The 20,676-nt window shown below is 44.3% G+C and overlaps 1 protein-coding gene across 1 annotated transcript in view; it reads right to left on the reverse strand.

The window, feature by feature from the left end:
- Positions 1–2,060: 2,060 nt before the first annotated feature.
- bean1 (brain expressed, associated with NEDD4, 1) overlaps positions 2,061–20,676 on the reverse strand; it is a 104,362-nt gene continuing 85,746 nt past the window's right edge. The window contains exon 6 of the mRNA XM_043706544.1: positions 2,061–3,689. Within this exon, the coding sequence (XP_043562479.1) occupies positions 3,338–3,689 (352 nt within the window). The 3' untranslated portion in view covers positions 2,061–3,337. The remainder of the gene's footprint in view (positions 3,690–20,676) is intronic.

Below are 20,676 nucleotides of genomic sequence, written 5' to 3' on the forward strand. Positions count from 1 at the left end.
GAGGGGATTTGATAGAGACATACAAGATAATCAGAGGATTAGATAGGGTAGACAGTGAAAGTCCTTTTCCTAGGATGATGACGTCAGGTTGTACGAGGGGGCATAACTACAAATTGAGGGGTGATAGATTTAAGACAGATGTCAGAGGCAGGTTCTTTACTCAGAGAGTGGTAAGAGCGTGGAATGCCCTACCTGCCAATGTAGTCAACTCAACCACATTAGGGAGATTTAAGCTTAGATAAGCTCATGGCTGATTTTGGGATAGTGTAGGTAGATGAGCTGAGAATAGTTCACAGGGTGGTGCAACATCAAGGGTCGAGGGGCATGTTCAGCGCTGTATTGTTCTATGTTTTAAATCCCTCACTGGGTGCAAAGCTCTTTGGAATGTGCAGTGGGGTAAGATGCATTGGAAATGCAAGTGCAATATGTTTGTACAGGGACACTGATTTTGGAATGTGTTTTGACACTAATTGTGTTGAAATTGATCTATTCAGCTTCTATTTCTGTTTGTTCAGTGTGCCCCCTGAAGAATTCAATAAAAGTAAGCCGGTATTTCACTTTGAAACCCAAGACAGCATTAAGGTGAAAGGACCTCTGGAAGCCAGACTGGGCCTGAGTCCTGAATCCTCCAAAATAGCTTCTGATAATTAATATTTAATATATTTTTTCAAATTCACTCCTGGACATAAGCATCACTGTCTGGCCCAGCATTTATTGTCGGTCCCTAGTTGCCCCTTGAGAAGGTGGGGGTGAGCTGCCTTCTTGAGCTGCTGCAGTCCATGTACTGTGGGTTAACCCACAATGCCCTGAGGGAGGGAATTCCAGGATTTTGACCAGCAACACTGAAGGAAATGGCGATATATTTCCAAGTCGGGAAGAGAGTGGCTTGGAGGGAACTTGCAGCTGGTGGTGTTCCCATATATCAGCTGCCCTTTTCCTTCTAGATGGTAGTAGTCATAGGTTTGGAAAGTGCTGTCTAAGGATCTTTGGTGAATTTCTGCAGTGCACTTTTTAGATGGTACACACTGCTGCTACTGAGCATCAGTGATGGTGTGAGTGGATGTTTGTGGATGTGCCACTTAATTGCTTTGTCCTGTTTCTTAAATGTTGTTGGAGCTGCACCCATCCAGGCAAGTGGGGAGTGCCCCATCACACCCCTGACTTGTGCCTTGTAGACGGTGATTAGATTAGATTACATTAGATTACATTACAGTGTGGAAACAGGCCCTTCGGCCCAACAAGTCCACACCGACCCGCCGAAGCGCAACCCACCCATACCCCTACCTCTACATTTACCCTTTACCTAACACTACGGGCAATTTAGCATGGCCAATTCACCTGACCTGCACATCTTTGGACTGTGGGAGGAAACCGGAGCACCCGGAGGAAACCCACGCAGACACGGGGAGAACGTGCAAACTCCACACAGTCAGTCGCCTGAGGCGGGTGGGTAGGCTTTGGGGAGTCAGGAGGTGAGTTACTCACTGCAGGATTCCTAGTATCTGATTTACTCCTTTGGCACAGTGTTTATATGGCTAGTCTGGTCAGTGGTAATCCCTAGCATGCTGAATTTTAATCTGTTAAAGAGACTTGTGGGATTCCGTCCCCTGTGCTTCTTGTCGTCAGTTGGCCTTAAACTTGATCCTTGTTCTGTACTGAGTCAATGGCTTTCGGGAGGATAGCTACCCCAAACTGCCCTGCCACAGTGCCATTAGAATCTGGTGGGGTGGCGGGAGGTTGGTGAGGACTGACAATTGCTAACCAATGAATTTCCCTTCATTCACTCAGCCATCTGATGGCAACTTTGTGGCCGCTCAGGTGTGAGGTCTACGAGAGTGGAATAGCCTATTAGCCTTTTGCACAGAATGTCTCAGTAGAGCAGCCAAATGCTTAAAGGTAACTTTCAGAAAGTTGTTAACCTGAGATTGCACCGAACAAACCAACAGTTCAATTCTCGAGGGGTCGAGCAGGAAGGAGGGACAAGAAGCAAAGAAATAAAAATTGCCCACAAGGGTTTGTTTTTGAGGTTGACATGCATTTGATAGAACACAAACAAGCACTTTGTGCACAAATTGTATTTTATTCAGTTTTATGTACAGCACATATTACAAGGCATGGTACAAACAGTGGATTTGATTAACAGGGACTTCATGAGGAAGAGTTAGGAGGAGTTGTCACAGAAAGATCAACGTGACAAGGGAGTATATACTGACCTTCCAGTGAAAGACTTTCATTTCTGTAGTGCCTCGGATGACCTCAGGATGTCCCAAATTGCAATCCAGCCACTGAAGTACTTTCTTGAGGAGCGGTCACTGTTGGAGTGTGGGAAAAACAGCAGCCAATAGGCGCACAGGAAGATCCCACAAACAACAGTGTGATAAATGACCGGACCATCACTTTTTTCTTCGGCGGTTTCAAATTTGAGGGGGTAAATGTTGGCCAGGAAACTGGAGAGAAATCCCTTTCCGTTTGTCAGAGAATGCTCTGGGATTTTTCCTGTCCAGCTGAGAGTGGGACAAGCTGGTTTAACAAGCCGGCTGGATGGTAGGACCCCTGACAGTGCAGCACCCGCCCCCCCCCCACCCCTCACTGTACTGGGAGTCTCAGCCTGGATGTAGTGCTCAGATCTCACAACTTCTCAGCTCAAAGGGGGATGCTGTCAACAAGCAGACACAGCTGACACTCTCGTCGATAAGTCTCAATCGGTAAGTTGCAATATTGAAACGTCATCTCACTTTGACCTGGTTTATGTTGTCATGTGTTAGAGGTTTCAAAAGACATTTTTCCTTCTTTTGTGGGAGAAGGGGACCAATGGCCAGATCAGCATTCCATGCCTGTCCCTAATTGCTCTCAAACTGAGTGGCTCTCACAGTCCTTTCAGAGGGCAGGTAAGAGTCAACCACATTGCTGTGGGACTGGAGTTATGTGTAAGCCAGGTCGGGAACAAACAGCAGATTTCCTTCCCCAAAATGACATCCGCGATCCAGATTGGCTTTTACCAAAAATTGACAGCAGCCTCCAATATTACGGACTCGATTAATGTTCCGCGATTTTCGGGTCATTGAATTTGAATTCCCGTAGCTGCCATGGTAGGATTTGCAGCTGTGTTTCCAGAGTATTAGCCAGGCCTCCAGGGATAGTACCACCACCCTGCCATCTTCCCTTGGCTAAAAGCGATGTAGGTTCCCAACTCCCCGAGCATTCTTCCCTCTCTATTGCACTGAGGTGGGTGGTAGTTAGGAGTTGGTGTGGGGAGCTGTGGGGAGTTAGGGGTTGGGGGGGCAGGACATGCATGGCACCTTCCTTTGCCCGTTCCCTCCAGCACACGGACCGGATTTTACACGATGGTGCGGGAGATGGGTCTGCATTCCTCAGGTGTGTCCTTTAGCTCCCCCGCTGGGCTTAGTGGGAGGGCCACTTCCTGCCTGTCAAAGACCACCTGCTCATAGGGCGGGGCCAGGTCCAGGGGCATGGAGCTGGAGGAGATCGACATGACCACTTGCTGGGATTCGGAGGGAAAGCTTGCGACATGAGGGGGATTCCCCGGTCCCTGGGGTCTGGTCTCTTCCTCAGGGGGCTCCCTGTGAGTGGAGTCATTCCTCTGGTGTGGGTCAGTCAGGGAGTATGGTGGAGGGTCTTCCTCTGGGAGGTACAGATCAGGAGCTCGGTGACTCACACATTCCTCGTAACTGGAAAGAAGGAAAAGGAAGAGCCCAAGACTTGAGAACAAGGTCAAGATATAGAAAAACAAAAATGTTTCTAGCTGATAAAACATCCAAATGCAAATCAATATCCAACCCAATGTCCACTGTTGTGCGTTTGAACCAATTAAAAACACCATTGTCAGTTTCCAAATTCACACAAACTCCAACTTTGCATAGGGCCCCCCCACCCCCACTCCTCAGGGAGTATGGTGGAGGGTCTTCCTCTGGGAGGTACAGATCAGGAGCTCGGTGACTCACACATTCCTCGTAACTGGAAAGAAGGAAAAGGAAGAGCCCAAGACTTGAGAACAAGGTCAAGATATAGAAAAACAAAAATGTTTCTAGCTGATAAATCATCCAAATGTAAATCAATATCCAACCCAATGTCCACTGTTGTGCGTTTGAACCAATTAAAAACACCATAGTCAGTTTCCAAATTCACACAAACTCCAACTTTGCATTGTCCCCCATGACCCCCTCTCCCCAGAGTGCATTGCCCCCCATGACCCCCTCTCCCCAGAGTGCTCAGTGACCCCCACTGGTTCCTGGTCCCACTTTCATCCACGTTTGTAATTCCCTTCACTGTCTCACCCATCGCATTCTGTTTAACAGCACACTTACGGAGTAACTTTGGTACATTGGACAAAGTGAAGAGGTGCCAAATAAATGCACAATAGTAGTATTGGCAGCTCCCAATGAGTTATGTTTGAGGCACATTGAGTGTCCTTAGGTAGACAAACACAGCAGCCATACTCTCACACAGCAAAACAAGCAAAGGCCATTCAGCCCCTCCACCATTGAATCTGATCATTGGATATGATGTCTAAGGACCACCCAGATCTCCTCTGGCTTCTGATCAAGGAGTCATAAAGTCCATTTTTAGCATGGAAACAGACCGTATGGTCTAGTTCATCCGCCAACAAGACATCCCAATCTGACCTAGTCCCATTTGCCAGCATTTGGCCCATATCCCTCTAACCTTACCTATTCATATACCCAACTATATGGCTTTTAAATATTGTAATTGTATCAGCCTCCATCACTTCCTCTGGCAACTCATTCCATACATGTACGTGGGCGACACGGTGGCACAGTGGTTAGCACTGCTGCGTCACAGCGCCAGAGACCCGGGTTCAATTCCCGCCTCAGGCGACTGACTGTGTGGAGTTTGCACGTTCTCCCTGTGTCTGCGTGGGTTTCCTCCGGGTCCTCTGGTTTCCTCCCACAGTCCAAAAAATGTGCAGGTCAGGTGAATTGGTCATGCTAAATTGCCCGTAGTGTTAGGTAAGGGGTAAATGTAGGGGTATGGGTGGGTTGCAGGTCGGTGTGGACTTTTTGGGCTGAAGGGCCTGTTTCCACACTGTAATGTAATCTAATCTACTGCCCTCTGTGTGAAAAGGTTACCCCTTAGGTCTCTTTTACATCTTTCCCCTCTCACCTTTAACCTATGCCCTCTAGTTTTGGACTCTCCTATCCCAAGGAAAAGATCCTACCTGTGCCCCTCATGATTTTATAAACCTCTACAAGATCACATTGTGTTTGTGAATCAGAATGCACCTCAGGCCCACTGTCCATCCTCTGCTCACGTCTGTCATTTTATTACTGAGAGTTCCTTCTCTTCCTCTGATTCCAACTGGAATTCCTACACTATCTCCAATGAACACTTCTCAGACCTGGTACAGACTAGGGTTAGATACTTTAAAAATTTACTTTTTTAAACTGAAGGTAAACCGAAAGTAAAGTTTGCTCTACACCGTTTCATTAAATAGTCACCATTACAGGATAACATATAATGTAAAGCTTCCTCTACATTGTCCCTATCAAACACTCTCAGTTCAGGGACAGCACATCATTAGATACAAAGAACAAAGAACAATACAGCACAGGAACAGGCCCTTTGGCCCTCCAAGCCTTCACTGCCACATGTTGCTGTTCCATATTAAAACAGTCCTCACTTACAGGATCCATATCCCTCTATTCCCTTCCTATTCATGTATTTGTCCAGGTGTTTCTTGAATGCTGCTGTTGTGTCTGCTTCCACCACCTCCTCTGGCAGTGCATCCAGATACTCACCACCCTTTGTGTGAGAAACTTGCCTCGAACATCAATTTTAAACATCCTGGAACCTGTGACCCTTAGTAATTGACCCCTTCGCCCTGGGAAAAAGCCTCATACTTTCCACTCTATAAACTTCTATCAGGTCGCCCCTCAACCTCACGTGTTCCAGTGAAAACAAACCTAGTCTATCCAACGTTTCTTCATAGCTAAAATCCCCCTTACCAGGCAACATCCTGGTAAACCTTTTCTGTACCCTCTCCAAAGCATCCACATCCTTCTGATGTGGTAACCAGAACTGTACGCAATCTTCCAAGTGTGGTCTAACTAAAGTTCCATAAAGCTGCAGCATAACCTGTCCATCCTCATACTCAATGCCCCTTCCAATCAAGGCTGCACACCCAGATCTCTCTGCATATCAATACTCCTCAGGGTTCTGCCAATCACTGTATAATTTCCACCTGTACTTCCAAAACGCATCACCTCACATTTGTCTGGATTAAACTCCATCTGCCATTTTTCTACCCATGCCTCCAACTGATCTATATCCTACTGTATCCTTTGACAATCTTCCTCACTGTCTGCATCTCCACCAATCTTTGTATCATCTACAAACTTACTAATTAGACCAGCAAAGTTTTCCTCCAAATCATTTATGTAGATCACAGACAGCAGAGGTCCCAGCACTGATCCCGGTGGAACACTAGTCACAGCCCAAAAAGCATCCTTCCACCACTACCCTCTCTCTCCTATGACTAAGCCAGTTCTGTATTCCATCTTGCCAGCTCACCTCTGATACCATGTGACTTCACCTTTTGTACCAGCCTGCCAGGAGGGACCTTGTCAAAGGCTTTACTGAAGTCCATGTAGACAACATCGACCACTTTTGCCTCATTAATCATCTTCATCACCTCCTCAAAAAAACTCGATCAAGTTAGTGAGGCACAACCTCCCCTGCACAATAAGTCCATTTGCTTCCAAATGTGTATGGATCTTGTCCCTGAGAATCTTTTCCAACAATTTCCCTACCACCGTCTTGAGAATCACAGGCCTGTAATTTCCTGGATTATCCTCATTCCCCTTATTAAACAATGGGACAACATTGGCTATTCTCCAGTCCTCTGGACCTCACCTGTGGTCAAAGAGGATCCAAAGATGTCTGTCAGTGCTCCAGCAGTTTGTTCTCTTGCCTTCCTCAATATTCTGGGATAGATCCCAGTTGGACCCAGGGACTTATCTGTCTTAATACTTTTTAAGATGGACAACACCTCTTCCTTTTTATTAGGAACTTGGCCTAGAAACTCAAAACTCCTTTCCCTGAGATCATTCTCCACCAATTCCTTCTCTTTGGTGAATACTGACACGAAGTATTCATTTACGACTTTACCGCCCTCTTCTGGCTCCGCACATAGATTCCCTTCTTTGGCCTCAAGTGAGCCAACCATTTCCCTGGCTACCCTGTTGCTTTTAATATGTGTATAAAAAGCCTTGGGATTCTTAATCCTGTTTGCTAACATCTTTTCAAAACCCCTTTAAGCCCTTCTAATTCCTTGTTTAAGTTGTTTCCTATACATCAAGGACTTCGTCATTTTCCATCCTCCTCAACCTTACGTATGCATCCTTTTTCTTTCTGACCAAGATCATAAAATCCATGGTCATCCAAAGCTGACATTCCTTGCCCTACCTATCCTTCACTCTTACAGGAACATGCTGCTCCTGAACTCTTATCAACTGCCATCTGAAATACTCCCACATGTCTGATGTAGATTTACCCTCAAACAGGTGTCTCCAAAATTCTCCAGTTCCTGCCTAATATTGTAGTTCACCATCCTCCAGTTTAACATCTTCATCTGAGGACTGCTGTCATCCCTATCCATGAGTATCTTAAAACTCTCAGTGTTATGGTCACTACTCCCGAAATCCACCTCCACTGAAACTTCACTCACCTGGCCAGGCTCACTTCCCAAAACCAGGTCCAGTATAATCCCTTTCCTGGTTGGACTGTTTATGTACTGTGTCAAGAATCCCTCCTGAATGGTCCTTACAAATTCTGCCTCATCCAAACCCCGACACACACTGAGTCAAGGGTGGCAAGGTGGCTCAGTGGTTAGTTGAAACTTTATTGCTGGAACAGCACAGCAGGTCAGGCAGCATCCAGGGAACAGGAGATTCGACGTTTCGGGCACAGGCCCTTAGTGGTTAGCACTGCTGCCTCACAGCAGCAGGGATCCAGGTTCGATTCCTGCCTTGGGTGACTGTGTGGAGTTTGCACATTCTCCCTGTGTCTGCGTGGGTTTCCTCCCGGTGCTGCGGTTTCCTCCCACAATCCAAAAGATGTGCAGGTCAGGTGAATTGGCCATGCTAAATTGCCCGTGGGGATAGGGTCTGGGTGGACTTGTTGGGCCAGAGGGCCTGTTTCCATACTGTAGGTAATCTAATTCAATATAGGGGGAAGTTAAAATCACCCACCACAACAACCCTGCTGTTTTTACATCTTTCCAAATTCTGTCCACACATTCTCTCCTCTATCTCCCTCTGGCTGTTGGGAGGTGTGTAGCATACTCCCAGCATTGTGATTTCATGTTTCTTATTGCTGAGTTCAACCCACATTGTCTCTCTGCATGCATCTTCTGATGGATCCTCCCTCAGTCCAGCTGGGAGACACTCCTTTACCAACAATGCATCTCCCTCACTCCTTTTTACCTCTCTTTCTGTCACAACAGAACCACCTAAATCCTGGGACATTCAGCTGCCAGTCCTGTTCCTCTTTCAGGCAGAAGTGGGTACTGCAGATGCTGGAGATTGGAGTCAAGATTAGAGTGGTGCTGGAAAAGCACAGCAGGTCAGGTAGCATCCGAGGAGCAGGAAAATCGATGTTTTGGGCAAAAGCCCTTCATCAGGATTCCTGATACTGCTCTGGTTCCCAGCCCCCTGCCACACTCGTTTAAAAGAGAAAAGCTTTCTCTACACTGTCCCTATCAAACAGTCCCAGGACAGAAATTGCAAAGGGTTAGATAGAGAGCAAAATTCCTCGATGCTGTCCCAATCAAACACTTCCAGGATAGTTACAGCATCGGGTTAGATACAGAGTAAAGGTCCCTCTATACATTGTCCCCATCAAAAAATCCCAGGACAGGAACAGCATGGGATTAGATACGGAGTAGAGCACCCTCTACACTTTTAAACTGAAAGTAAAGCCCCCTCGATACTATCTCCATCAAACATTCCCATGATAGGTGCAGCATGGGATTAGATCTCGAGTAAAATTTTGGGTGTTGATATTCAGTGTAAACCCTGGGAGGCTGATATTTTAATGACAGAGTGGTTAATTCCTGGTTTATAACCTGTCATTAAGCAGTGAATCATGAGACATATGAATTTCCATGAAGATTAATTGGAACTTGAAGCTTGTGAATTATGTGACTGAAATCCAATTTAAATCTCAACCGGAAATCAGAGGCCAGGATTCTCTTAGTCCTCGTTGCTGAGGTAAGTGTGCACCCACTCAGATCGTGTTCACTTGATCCACCCTGTGTGATCATCAATCTCTGTACAAAGGGCTAAGAGGTTAAGGGGAACTGTCTTTTCTGTTGTTAATTCACATTTTACTCCAAGTCCTGTCCTATGTATTTTAAAGAACATTCCTTGACAGAATGTGGTCACTGACAGGAAATGAAATTGGTGGGAGAAGATACACCCCCTGCCTGACTCCATCCTCAGCCGACTGTCTGTGTGGAGTTTGTACAGTCTCCGTGCCCTCTAGGTGCTCCAGTTTCCTCCCACAGTCCAAAGATGTGCAGGTTAGGTGGATTGGCCACAGGAGATTCAGTGTTATGAAGGGGGTGGTCAGGGTGGGATGCTATTCGGATGTCTGGTGTGGACATGATGGGCTAAATGGCTAACTTCCACAGTGTAGCGATTCTATGAACTGCCTTGTTAAAATGTTTCCATTCTGTGCATATGTGAAGGATACTCAATAACTGTGTGCTCACCTATCTAGGGAATATCTGTTTAGGATGGTGGCTTTTTGTATGTAGAAGTGTCTGTCAGTTATTTCAAATAAAAACTTCTTTTACTAATTTATCTGTGTTGTGTCAATATAAATTCTGTGTCTGGTAGATTAATGCTCTCCTTGAATATTGTGGCTTTAAGTTTAATGGAGGACTTGTGATTATTGAGGATATTGATGAATTATTCTCCTGTTGCTTCTACAGGGGTTCAAATGCCCCAGACGTCAAAATGAATACAAAAGGTACAAACCAAATACTATGCCAGTGCATCATCTCATACGTGGATAGGTGAGAAAAACAAAGGAGGCCCGGAAAACCAAATAGTAGCCCTCAAGAAAATCTCAAGAAAACCGTTAGGGAAAAAAAACTTTACCTCTTAGTTGGCTTTTCCTAGCTTACTGAAGTGTCCCACTTGAATTACTCACTGCAGGTTGAGACTGAGAGGAAGCACGGGAAGGATGAATTGCATTGATGTAGCAACTATCTCAAAGTGTTTTCAAGATACAAAGAACTCGTGAAGTGAAATTATGGTTGCAATATATGAAATTCAGGAATCAGTTACTGCACTGATTAACTCACCTCCTGACCCCCCCAAAGCCTGTCCACCATGTACAAGGCACAAGTCAGGAGTGTGATGGAATATTCCCCACTTGCCTGGATGAGTGCAGCTCCAACAACACTCAAGAAGCTTGACACCATCCAGGATAGAGCACTTGATTGGCACCACATCCACAAACATCATCTCCTTCCACTGACGCTCAGTAGCAGCAGTGTGTATCATCCAGAAGATGCACAGCAGAAACTCACCAAAGATCCTTCGACAGCACCTTCCAAATTGACAACCATTTCTGTTAAGAAGGACAAGGGCAGCAGATACACAGGATCACCACCCCCTACAAGTTCCTTTACAAAACACTCACCATCCTGACTTGGAAGTATATCACTGTTCTTTCACTGTCACTGGGTCAAAATCCTGGAATTCCCTCCCTAAGGGCATTGTGGATCTACCCACAGCACATGGACTGCAACAGTTCAAGAAGGCAGCTCACCCCCACCTTCTCAAGGATAACTAGGGACGAGAAATAAATGCTGGGCCCAGTCAGTGATTCCCACATCTTTCAGTGTTGTTTATGAGATGGTTTGGGATAATAAACAGTGGCATATCAATGGCAGGTCTTTCTCCATTTAAGTTAATATCACACACAAGAAAAAGACAATCTGGCCGCTCTCACTCTGCTGTTAGTGGGGGTTGTTGTGTTTCTGACATTGTAACAGTGACTGCACTCAAGGACATCCTTCAAGGGCTGTGAAGCACTTTGAGACATCAAGAATTCATGAAAGGTGGTTTTAGAATGTTAGCGATCTTCCTTCCTGTCGAAGTAATGAAGCCATTAAGAACAGACCCTTCTCTCCGGCCGAGGAAGAGAAAGCAAAATGGCCATTGAAGCTTTCAGGATTGTTTAATTGCAGCCGTGAATAATTTAAAGGCAGTGTGACTCAGCGAGAATTGTACCTATTAGGATGATTGATGGAGCTGCTTGCGGACAAGGACTGCACAGAGAAACAAACAGAAACCTTAATGTACACCAACCATCCAGAGTTAAAGGCCACTGTCCAAGAAAGTCCCCATTTTGCTTGTCAATCATTTAATAAGCTGCCTGGCTCCGTCCCCTGCATTTTCTTTTGCTTAATCTGATTATTAGAAAGTAAATTGCATTGCATGTTGGTAATGCAGCAAGCAGCGAGGACTGAAATAGATTATAAAATGATGGAGAGCATCCAAGAGGCTCCATTTGTTCTCATTGGAAGTGATGATTAATGGCTGGAAATGAGATGCTTTGAGTGTCTAAGTAGGAGTGTGCTCAACATTGAGCTGTCTGCTCTTTTGTCTTTCAGGGCAACATGAAGCAGGCTTCATTATATGGGAATTTTTGTTTGTTGGGGTGGCGGGTGGGGGGGGGGGGGGGGGGAGGTGGTTCTTTTTCTCATTGAAATCCAAAGCAAAAGCCTGGGGATGGATGATGTTGAGAAATTCAAGTGGAGTTTAGGGACAGCTCACTCATTTATTATTCCACAATGACTGGCAAAAGAGACATCCGGGAGATATAGAGCATCATTCACTGTCTCTCATCAACTACCCCTTTACAGAATGTCAGCCATTCTCCACTGACTGCATTAGCGAAGGAGGCAAATCATTTCCTTAGCTGTTTTGAAGTCTAATGCATTAAATCAGGACTCACTGTTATCAAGACCACTCATTTCCACCTCTGTATCCCAGCCCATATCTGCAACCACCTCAGCTCATCTCCTGCTGAAACTCTCATCTATTTTTCATTCAACACAAGAGTGGCAATGTGGCTCAGTGGTTAGCACTGCTACCTCACAGCGCCAGTGACCTGGGTTGAATTCCACCTTCGGGAGACTGTCTGTGTGGAGTTTGCACATTCTTCCTGTGTCTATGTGAGTTTCCTCTGTGTGCTCTGGTTTCCTCCCACAGTCAAAAGATGCACAGGTTAGGGTGGATTAGCCATAGGAAATGTGGAGTGACAGGGATGGAAAGGGTCTGGGTGGGATGTTCTTTGGAGGGTCGGTGTACACCTGGTTGGCTGAGTGGCCTACCTCTGCAATATAGGGATTCTACGATACTAACACTTTAATTCTGCTTTACTCCTGGTTGGTGTGCCAACTCAATCAAAATTTTGCTACGTCTTATTCTTATTCACCCATCCTCTCTATTCACTGACCCCATTCAAAAAATCCTCATCCTTGTTTCCAAACCTTTCCAAAGCCTCTCCCCACCCCACATTCCTGTAAATTCCTCCAGTGCCACAACCCTCTGCGCTCCCCAAATCCGACCTGCTGGCAATCCCTCATTTCCAATCTTCTGATCAACCTGCTCAGTGATGTTATGCCCCATCTCTGGAGCAGATTGGACTTGAATTTGGACCTCCTGGTCCAGAGACAGGGACACTGCCACTGCACCTCAAGAGCCCTTGACAATGAATATGATGGGATAAAGAGAGGAGAAACGTAAATCTTGGATGGTCTTGAATGACTGACTTTTTGGTTATAAGTCGAACTTACTGACCAATCACCATTCCATCATTAACAGGCTTCCACTGCTTGCTATCTGAATTCTGCCTTTCCCCGATCTCACTAACTCTCTCTCCCTCTCCCTCACTCCCTGCTTAACGGTGAAGATTAAAACTTAGTTCTTTGACCAGATTCTTAGTCACCAGTCATAATATTTCCTTACAAGTATCAGTGTTAACCTTTATTCAATTATCCTCCATTATATTAGACTAATAGCCCATTTTCTGAGGACGTCAACAACAGTTACAGATTGGACACACTCAAATGAAATTAAGGAGCCTACCATCATGTCTTTAAATTCAATGAAGGGTTGTTGAATTGGAGATGAAGGTCACGGGGGAATAGTTGCTTGGCCTGAAACCTTTCATCATTTCCACATTTCTGAAAGCCAGGAGAATTTGCAATATGACAACTAGTGCTTAAACCTCTTGGTTTAAGACAGCTTTTGTTTCCCTTATCATGTATATTTAATTCCTTGAAGATTCAAAGCATTTAATATTTAGGTCTGTGGACAAAAGTGTAGCAGACAATTCCATATCAAAAACGAAGGTTTTGCTTTTGGTTATCAAGATAAGGTCATACAGCCATACAGCATGGAAACAGATGCTTCGCTCCAAACAGTCATACTGACCATAATTCCAAACTAAACTAGTCTCATCTGCCTGCACTTGGCTCATATCCCTCCAGACCTTCCTATTCCTGAACTTATCCAATGTCTTTTAAATGTTGTAACTGTACCCACATCCACCACTCACTTTGGAAGTTCATTCCATATATAAACCACTCTCTGTGTAAAAAAGTTACCCCTCATGTCCTTTTTAAATCCTTCTCCTCTCACCTTAAAAATATACCCCTTAGTCTTGAAATCCCCCACCCCAGGGAAAAGACACCTATTCTTCACCTTATCTATATCCCTCATGATTTTATAAACCTCAATAAGGTTACCCCTCAACCTCCAGAAAGGTTCCAGCTTATTTAGCCTATTTTTATAACTCAAACCTTCTATTCCCGGCAACATCCTGGTAAGTATTTTCTGAACTCTCTCCAATTTGATCATATCCTTCCTATAACAGGGTGACCAGAACTGGACACAGTATTCCAGAAGAGGCCTCACGAACACCTTGTACAACCTTAACATGATGTCCCAACTCCTGTACTCAGAGGTCTGAGCAATGAAGGCAAGCATGATAAACGCCTTCTCAACCACCCTGTCTACATGTGATGCAAACTGCAAAGAATTATGTCCCTGAGCCCCTAGGTGTCTCTGTTCTACAACACTACTAAGGTCCTACTTTTAATTGTACAAGTCCTGCCCTTGTTTATTTTACCAACATGTAATACCAGACATTTATCCAAATTAAACTCCATCCTCCACTCCTCAGTCTATTGACCCAATTGACCAAGATCTCTTTGTAATCTTAAGCACTTTCTTCATTGTCTACTATACCATCAATTTTGGTGTCATCTACAAAATCACTAACCATGTCTCCTATATACTCATCCAAATCATTTATATTGATGACAAACACAAGTGAACCCAATACCAATCCCTGTGGAACATTGCTGGTCACAGGCCTCCAGGCCAAAAAAAAAACTTCCACCACCATCCCCTGTCTTCTACTGTCAAGCCAATTTTATATCCAATTGGCAAGCTCAGCTGAATCTCACATGATCTAACTTTACTCATTAGTCTACCATGCAGAACCTTGTCAAAGGCTTCACCAAGTAAACAAGTCTATGCTCAGCTCTCATCAATCTTTTTGGTTATTTCCTCAAAAATCTCAGTCATAATTTCCCTTGCACAAAACCATGCTGACTATCCCTAATCATTCCTTGCCTCTCCAAATGCATGTAAATTCTATCTTTTTAAAAATTCATTCACGGTATAATGGTGTCGCTGGCTAAGCCAGAACTTATTCCCATTCCTAATTGCTCAACAGGCTGTGAAGAGTCAACCACGTTGCTGTGGGTCTGGAGTCACGTGAAGGCCTGACCAGGTTAGGGTGACAATTTCTTTCCCTGAAGGACAGTAGTGAACCAGATGGGTTTTTCCAACATTCAACAATGGATTCATGGTCATCATTAGACTCTTAATTCCATATTTTTTTAAATCATTATTGAGAATTATTATTTTAGAATCACCTCCAACAAATTATCCACCACCGAAGTCAGACTCACAGGTCTATAGTTCCCAGGCTTCTCCTTACAACCCTTCTTAAACAAAGGCATAACATTAGCCACTCTCCAGTTATCCAGCACTTCACCCGTTGTTATAGATGATTCAAAGTTTTCTGCAAGGGACTCTGAAATTTCTTCCTTAACTTCCCACAACACCCTGGGATATACTGGATCAGGTCCTGGAAATTTATCCACCTTTATATTTTCTAAAACCTCCAGCACATCCTCTTCTGCAATGTAAACTGTTTTCAAAACATCAATATTTATTTCCCTGTGTTCTCTCATCTGAATTTCTTTCTCCACAGTAAAAGCTATCGTGAAATATTCATTTAATATCTCTCCTATCTCCTGAGGTTCAACACAAAGATGACCTGTCTGGCTGAAGGGGCCTACTCTCTCTCTAGGTTGCTCTCTTGCTTTTAATACTCTTTGGATTATCCTTAACTTTATCTGCTAAAGCTATCTCATATCCTCTCTTTGCTTTCCTGATTTCCCTCTTAAGAATGTCCCTGCACTCATTATGCTGTTCAAGAGATTCATTTGAACCCAGTTGTCTGTATCTCATATATGATTTCTTTTTATTCTTGATGAGAACTTCAATATCTTTATTCATCCATTGTTCCCTAATCCCACTTGCCTTATCTTACACTAGCAGGAACATACTGATTCTGAACTCTCTTGCATTTTTGAAGGCCTCCCATTTTCAGACGTCCTTTTGCCTTCAGTCTACTCCAAACAATTTTTGTCTCATAACATTAAACTTTGGGGTGACACGGTGGCTCAGTGGTCAGCACTTCTGCCTCACACCACCAGGGTCCCAGGTTTGATTCTAGCCTCATGTGACTGTCTGTGTGGAGTTTACACATTCTCCCCGTGTCTGCATGGGTTTCCTCCCACAATCGAAAGATGTGCAGGTCAGGTGAATTGGCCGTGCTAAATTACCCATAGTACATTAGTCATAGGGAAATGGGTCTGGGTGGGTTACTCTTCGGAGGGTCAGTGTGGACTTGTTGGGCCAAAGGGCCTGGTTCCACATTGTAGGGAATCTCATCTTTGCCTTACTCCAATTAAAATCTATAACTTTCACAGAAGGCTTATCCTTTTCTGTGAACATTTTAAAACTAATTCTATTCTTTAAGGTTTGTACCTAGATACTTGTACCTAAGATGGTGCCAATAAAAGGCAGCCATTGTAAAACCCTTTCACTGTGCTTCTGTACTGGAGTACAAGTGACTATAAAGGATATTCTATTTTGATAGAATTATGATCACTAGATCCAAAGTGTTCCCCCCCCTGCTATCACTTCAGTCACTTGCCCTACCTTATTCCCCAAGAAAAGGTCAAATTTTGCTCTTTCCCTAGTCAGAACTTTTACGTATTGATAAAGAAAGTTCTTGAACATATTAACAAATTCTTCACCATTCAAACCTTGAACACTATGGTAGTCCCAGTCAATGTTTGGAAAATTAAAATCCCCTATTATTATAAAAATTATTCACATCTTTGTTTTTTCATTATGGCTTAATTCACAGTCTGATCCATGGTGCAAGAACAAGGGCAAATTTAAATTACAAGATTATTGTAATCTCTCAGTACAGCTGAGGAACCTATACAACTGCAGCCTAGTCGAGGCTTCAGAACCCTGTCACTGGGACAAATGTTTTTCACAAATATCAAAAGTACAGGAAGTGCGAAGAATGTTTTTTCAAGAGTTCAGAACAACATCACATTTGCGAGAATGCTGTGGTGTGAGGCAGGGGAATTCTCCACTTTGTCAGATCTTATTGCAATGACTAATAAGATCACTATGTTGCCATGGTGACCACAGTAAAAAAAAGCTTCTTTAGCGTTCCTTCATAAATTACAAGTGGAGAATTGGGAATGACGGATTCCGGAACTGAGATGTGGGGGAGGGGTGTGAAGTAATTTACAAGGACTTTCCATATACTATGGTATAATAACTCTAGTTGGTGATATTGTAGTCACCCTGAGATCCAGGTTCCTTTTGACAAAAGTAAAGAATATACTGTGACTTTTAGGAACTGCATTTAATGCATCAGGCATTACCCTCCAATTATTTGGAATTACATTGGCATGAAAGTGAGTTTAAAGAAATGACAAGCCTCACAGGGTATCCCTTGCTGTGGCCTCACTGACAGGACATGGCCACAGGTTGTGGGTGATTAGATTAGATTACTTACAGTGTGGAAACAGGCCCTACGGCCCAACACGTCCACACCGACCCGCAACCCACCCAGACCCATTCCCCTACATTTACCCCTTCCTCTAACACTACGGGTAATTTAGCATGGCCAATTCACCTAACCTGCACATTTTTGGACTGTGGGAGGAAACCGGAGCAACCGGAGGAAAACCACGCAGACACGGGGAGAATGTGCAAACTCCACACAGAGAGTCACCTGAGGCGGGAATTGAACCCGGGTCTCTGGCGCTGTGAGGCAGCAGTGCTAACCACTGTGCCGCTGTTCACATTTGAACACAGAGACTTGAACATACCATGGAGGGAGTGCTGCACTGTCGTAGGTGATTTTTATTTTACATCAAGATCCCAGTCTGCCCTCTCAGGTCAATGTAGAAGATCTCGTTGTCATTATTTCAAATGGATCAATTGAACTCTGTGTGCCCTGGTCAATATTCACGTGTTAAATTAATGAAGACAGATCATTGGCTTTTTCCGGCCTCACTGTCTCTGGGAGCTATTGTGTGCTAATGTGGGTTTCTGACATTATCTCAGTGACTGCATTCCCAGAAGTACTTAATTGGCTAGAAAATGCTTTATAGTGAGAAGCCTTGGAAATACAATCAAATAACCTGAATTAAACAAAGTCCTTTTCACATCGATTACACAAAGCAATAGCTTATACTTTCCTAATTTTAAGCTGATGATGGAAGTGACGAAGAGTTAATTGTCTCAGTGGAATTTGTATTAAGACTCAGTGATGTTGTTTGAAGTCACTAATAGCTTATATTTGGGTCCAAGTGCTAAGATCCATCTTCCTTTTCTAATTATTTTTAATCAAACTGCTCTGACATGCAATGACACACCCCTGGGGAAGGAGGGACTTGAACATGAGCCTCCTGGCTTGGGGTTAGGGACACTACCACTACACCAGAAGGCCCTACAGCCATCCTTCTACAATTTTGAAACTGATTGGATAGCGGGTTAAAGCAAGTAAGGGCTGACAGCCACTAAAGGGGCACTATGACAGAAAATCAAAACTCCAAAGAAGTCTTACACATTTAAATTAAAACAGCTACATAGATGGGACAGGTATGGAGGCTGTGGATCAAACACAGGCAAATGGGACTAGTTTAAAATGTGAAAACTGGTCAGCAGGAGCAAGCTGGACAGAAGGGCCTGTTTTCATGTTGTAAACTTGTATGACTTCATGTTGAGGGGTGATGATGTACTCCAGTCCCTACAGAACCACAGAACCCCTACAGTGTGGAAACAGGCCAGTTGGCCCAACAAGTCCACACTGACCCTCTGAAGAGTAACCCATCCAGACACATTGCCCTACATTTACCCCTGACTAATGTACCTAACCTACACATCCCTGAACACTACGGGCAGTTTAGCGTGGCCAATCCACCCTAACCTGCACATCTTTGTGACTGTGGGAGGAAACCAGAGCGCCTGGAGGAAACCCACGCAGTCACGGGAGAATGTATAAACTCCACACAGACAGTTGCCAGAGGCCAGAATCGAACTCAGGTCCCTGGTGCTGTGAGGCAGCAGTGCTAACCATTGAGCCACTGTGCCATGCCATAGTGCCCATGAGTCACAGAATCAATCTTCCTTTCTATTCTTTTAAACAAACAAAGTCGGCTTTAACCGCCCTGAATGGACAATGTAACAAATAATCAAATTAACGGTTAATGGACAATGACACCAAAACTTAGTAAACCAAAATAAGGTTGTCCATGGTGATGATGCACTCCAGCCTCAGTGATGTCCACTGACTGCAGATGAAGTCCTCATTTCTGTTCTGAGTCTTCAAGGCTACCTAATTATCAGTGGTAGATGACAAATTGCTTTAAAGAGGTTTAATAAGATGAAGCACTTGTTTTACATCTCGGCTATTGCCTGACAATAATAAGAACAGGTTAGATTAATTTGTTTAGCATGGTTACAAAGATGATCAGAAGCTAGAGAAGACACCCCCTTTCTCCACTGGGACCTTGTGTTTGACTCCACAGTTCTTGACAAGAACAAGACTATTCAACATGATCAAACTGGGGGTAGAACCTACTGCTATCTCCAACTCTTGGCTTTTTTAGAACCGTTACTAAGTAACAAGCAAATCCTACCTCAGAGTGAACCTCAATCCACGACTGACCCCACAAAATGACTTGTATCGCAGTGCAGTTGTCACAACCATTGCCTCATTGACTGAGCATCTTCCAACTCTTATGGAAAAACTTGTCTTTCATGGGCACTTTTCCTGATTTCAGGGAGCCCCAAATCATTTTTCAGCCCATCAAATACTTTCAGATCTGTGGCCTCTGACATCGGAAATAACAGTCAATTTGCAGACAGCAAGTTCACACAAACAGCAAAGGGGTAAGAACCAGAAAATCTGTTCTTTTTCTGGGTGTTGGCTGAGGGATAATTATTGACCAGAAGAATCCTTGCTCTATAATGTGGAGTTCTAGCTTAGTATTTTCCAGTCATGTCTCTGCAGTGGGAAGTGAGCACATTCTGACTCAAGGGTTAGACCCATTGAGCTGGCATCTGCAATGGACGAGTCAAAAAAAACCCTGCAAATTCCCAAAAGATCAGTGACCGGTGCAAGACTATTCAGCAGTTGGATAGTGCTTAGTTTAGCTGTTATTGCTCAGATGATTTCGGCTTCACTGAACAGAATACAAAAACACAAATTCTGGGAACTGTCTGCAAAGTGACATTAGTAGGTCAACACATCACTGCTGCTGGGAGCTGATGGCATCTCATTGCAATGCTGGACACACCCATCTCTCCCACTCCAAACAGTGCAAGTATAGCTGTTGAATAATTCCAAGAACACTGTTTTAATCCAAACACCAAATTTCACCTCCCATCTTTCTCCCCTGTGCCACCAAACTTATAGACACTGCTCCTTCTTGAAAATGCCACAAACAGGTGCATAAAATAATCAAGAAAGCTCGTGTAAGACTGGCCTTTATATCTGGAGGATTGTATCTGGAGGATTATATCTGAGAGCCCCTCGCCACCCTAACTGAGACTAGATTTATCAACTGGCTTTACGTTCCCTCAGCTGCTGTGGAGGGATCGGAACTCTCGTCCTCAGCTACATTCCCTGTCATTGTTCCTGCTGCTGAGCAGACCTTTGGAGCACAAGTACAGAAGCAGCTTTTGGAATCAGGGATCAATGCATCGGCTCCCTCAAGATATATAAATACTTCGAAAAATCTAGGCATATAACCACAATCAATGAGCTAAGCTCTGCAGTCTCTCCCCAGCCAGTTGTGAATAGAGGTGGGCCATTAAACAACCCACTGGAGAAGGAGGCTCCACAAATAGCCCCATCCTCAATGATGGAGGAGCCCAGCACATCAGGGCAAAAGATAAAGCTGAAGCATTTGCAGCAATCTCCTGCCAGAAGTGGACGATT

This window comes from Chiloscyllium plagiosum, chromosome 17 (genome assembly GCF_004010195.1).
Source record: "Chiloscyllium plagiosum isolate BGI_BamShark_2017 chromosome 17, ASM401019v2, whole genome shotgun sequence".
NCBI classification, from domain to species: domain Eukaryota; kingdom Metazoa; phylum Chordata; class Chondrichthyes; order Orectolobiformes; family Hemiscylliidae; genus Chiloscyllium; species Chiloscyllium plagiosum.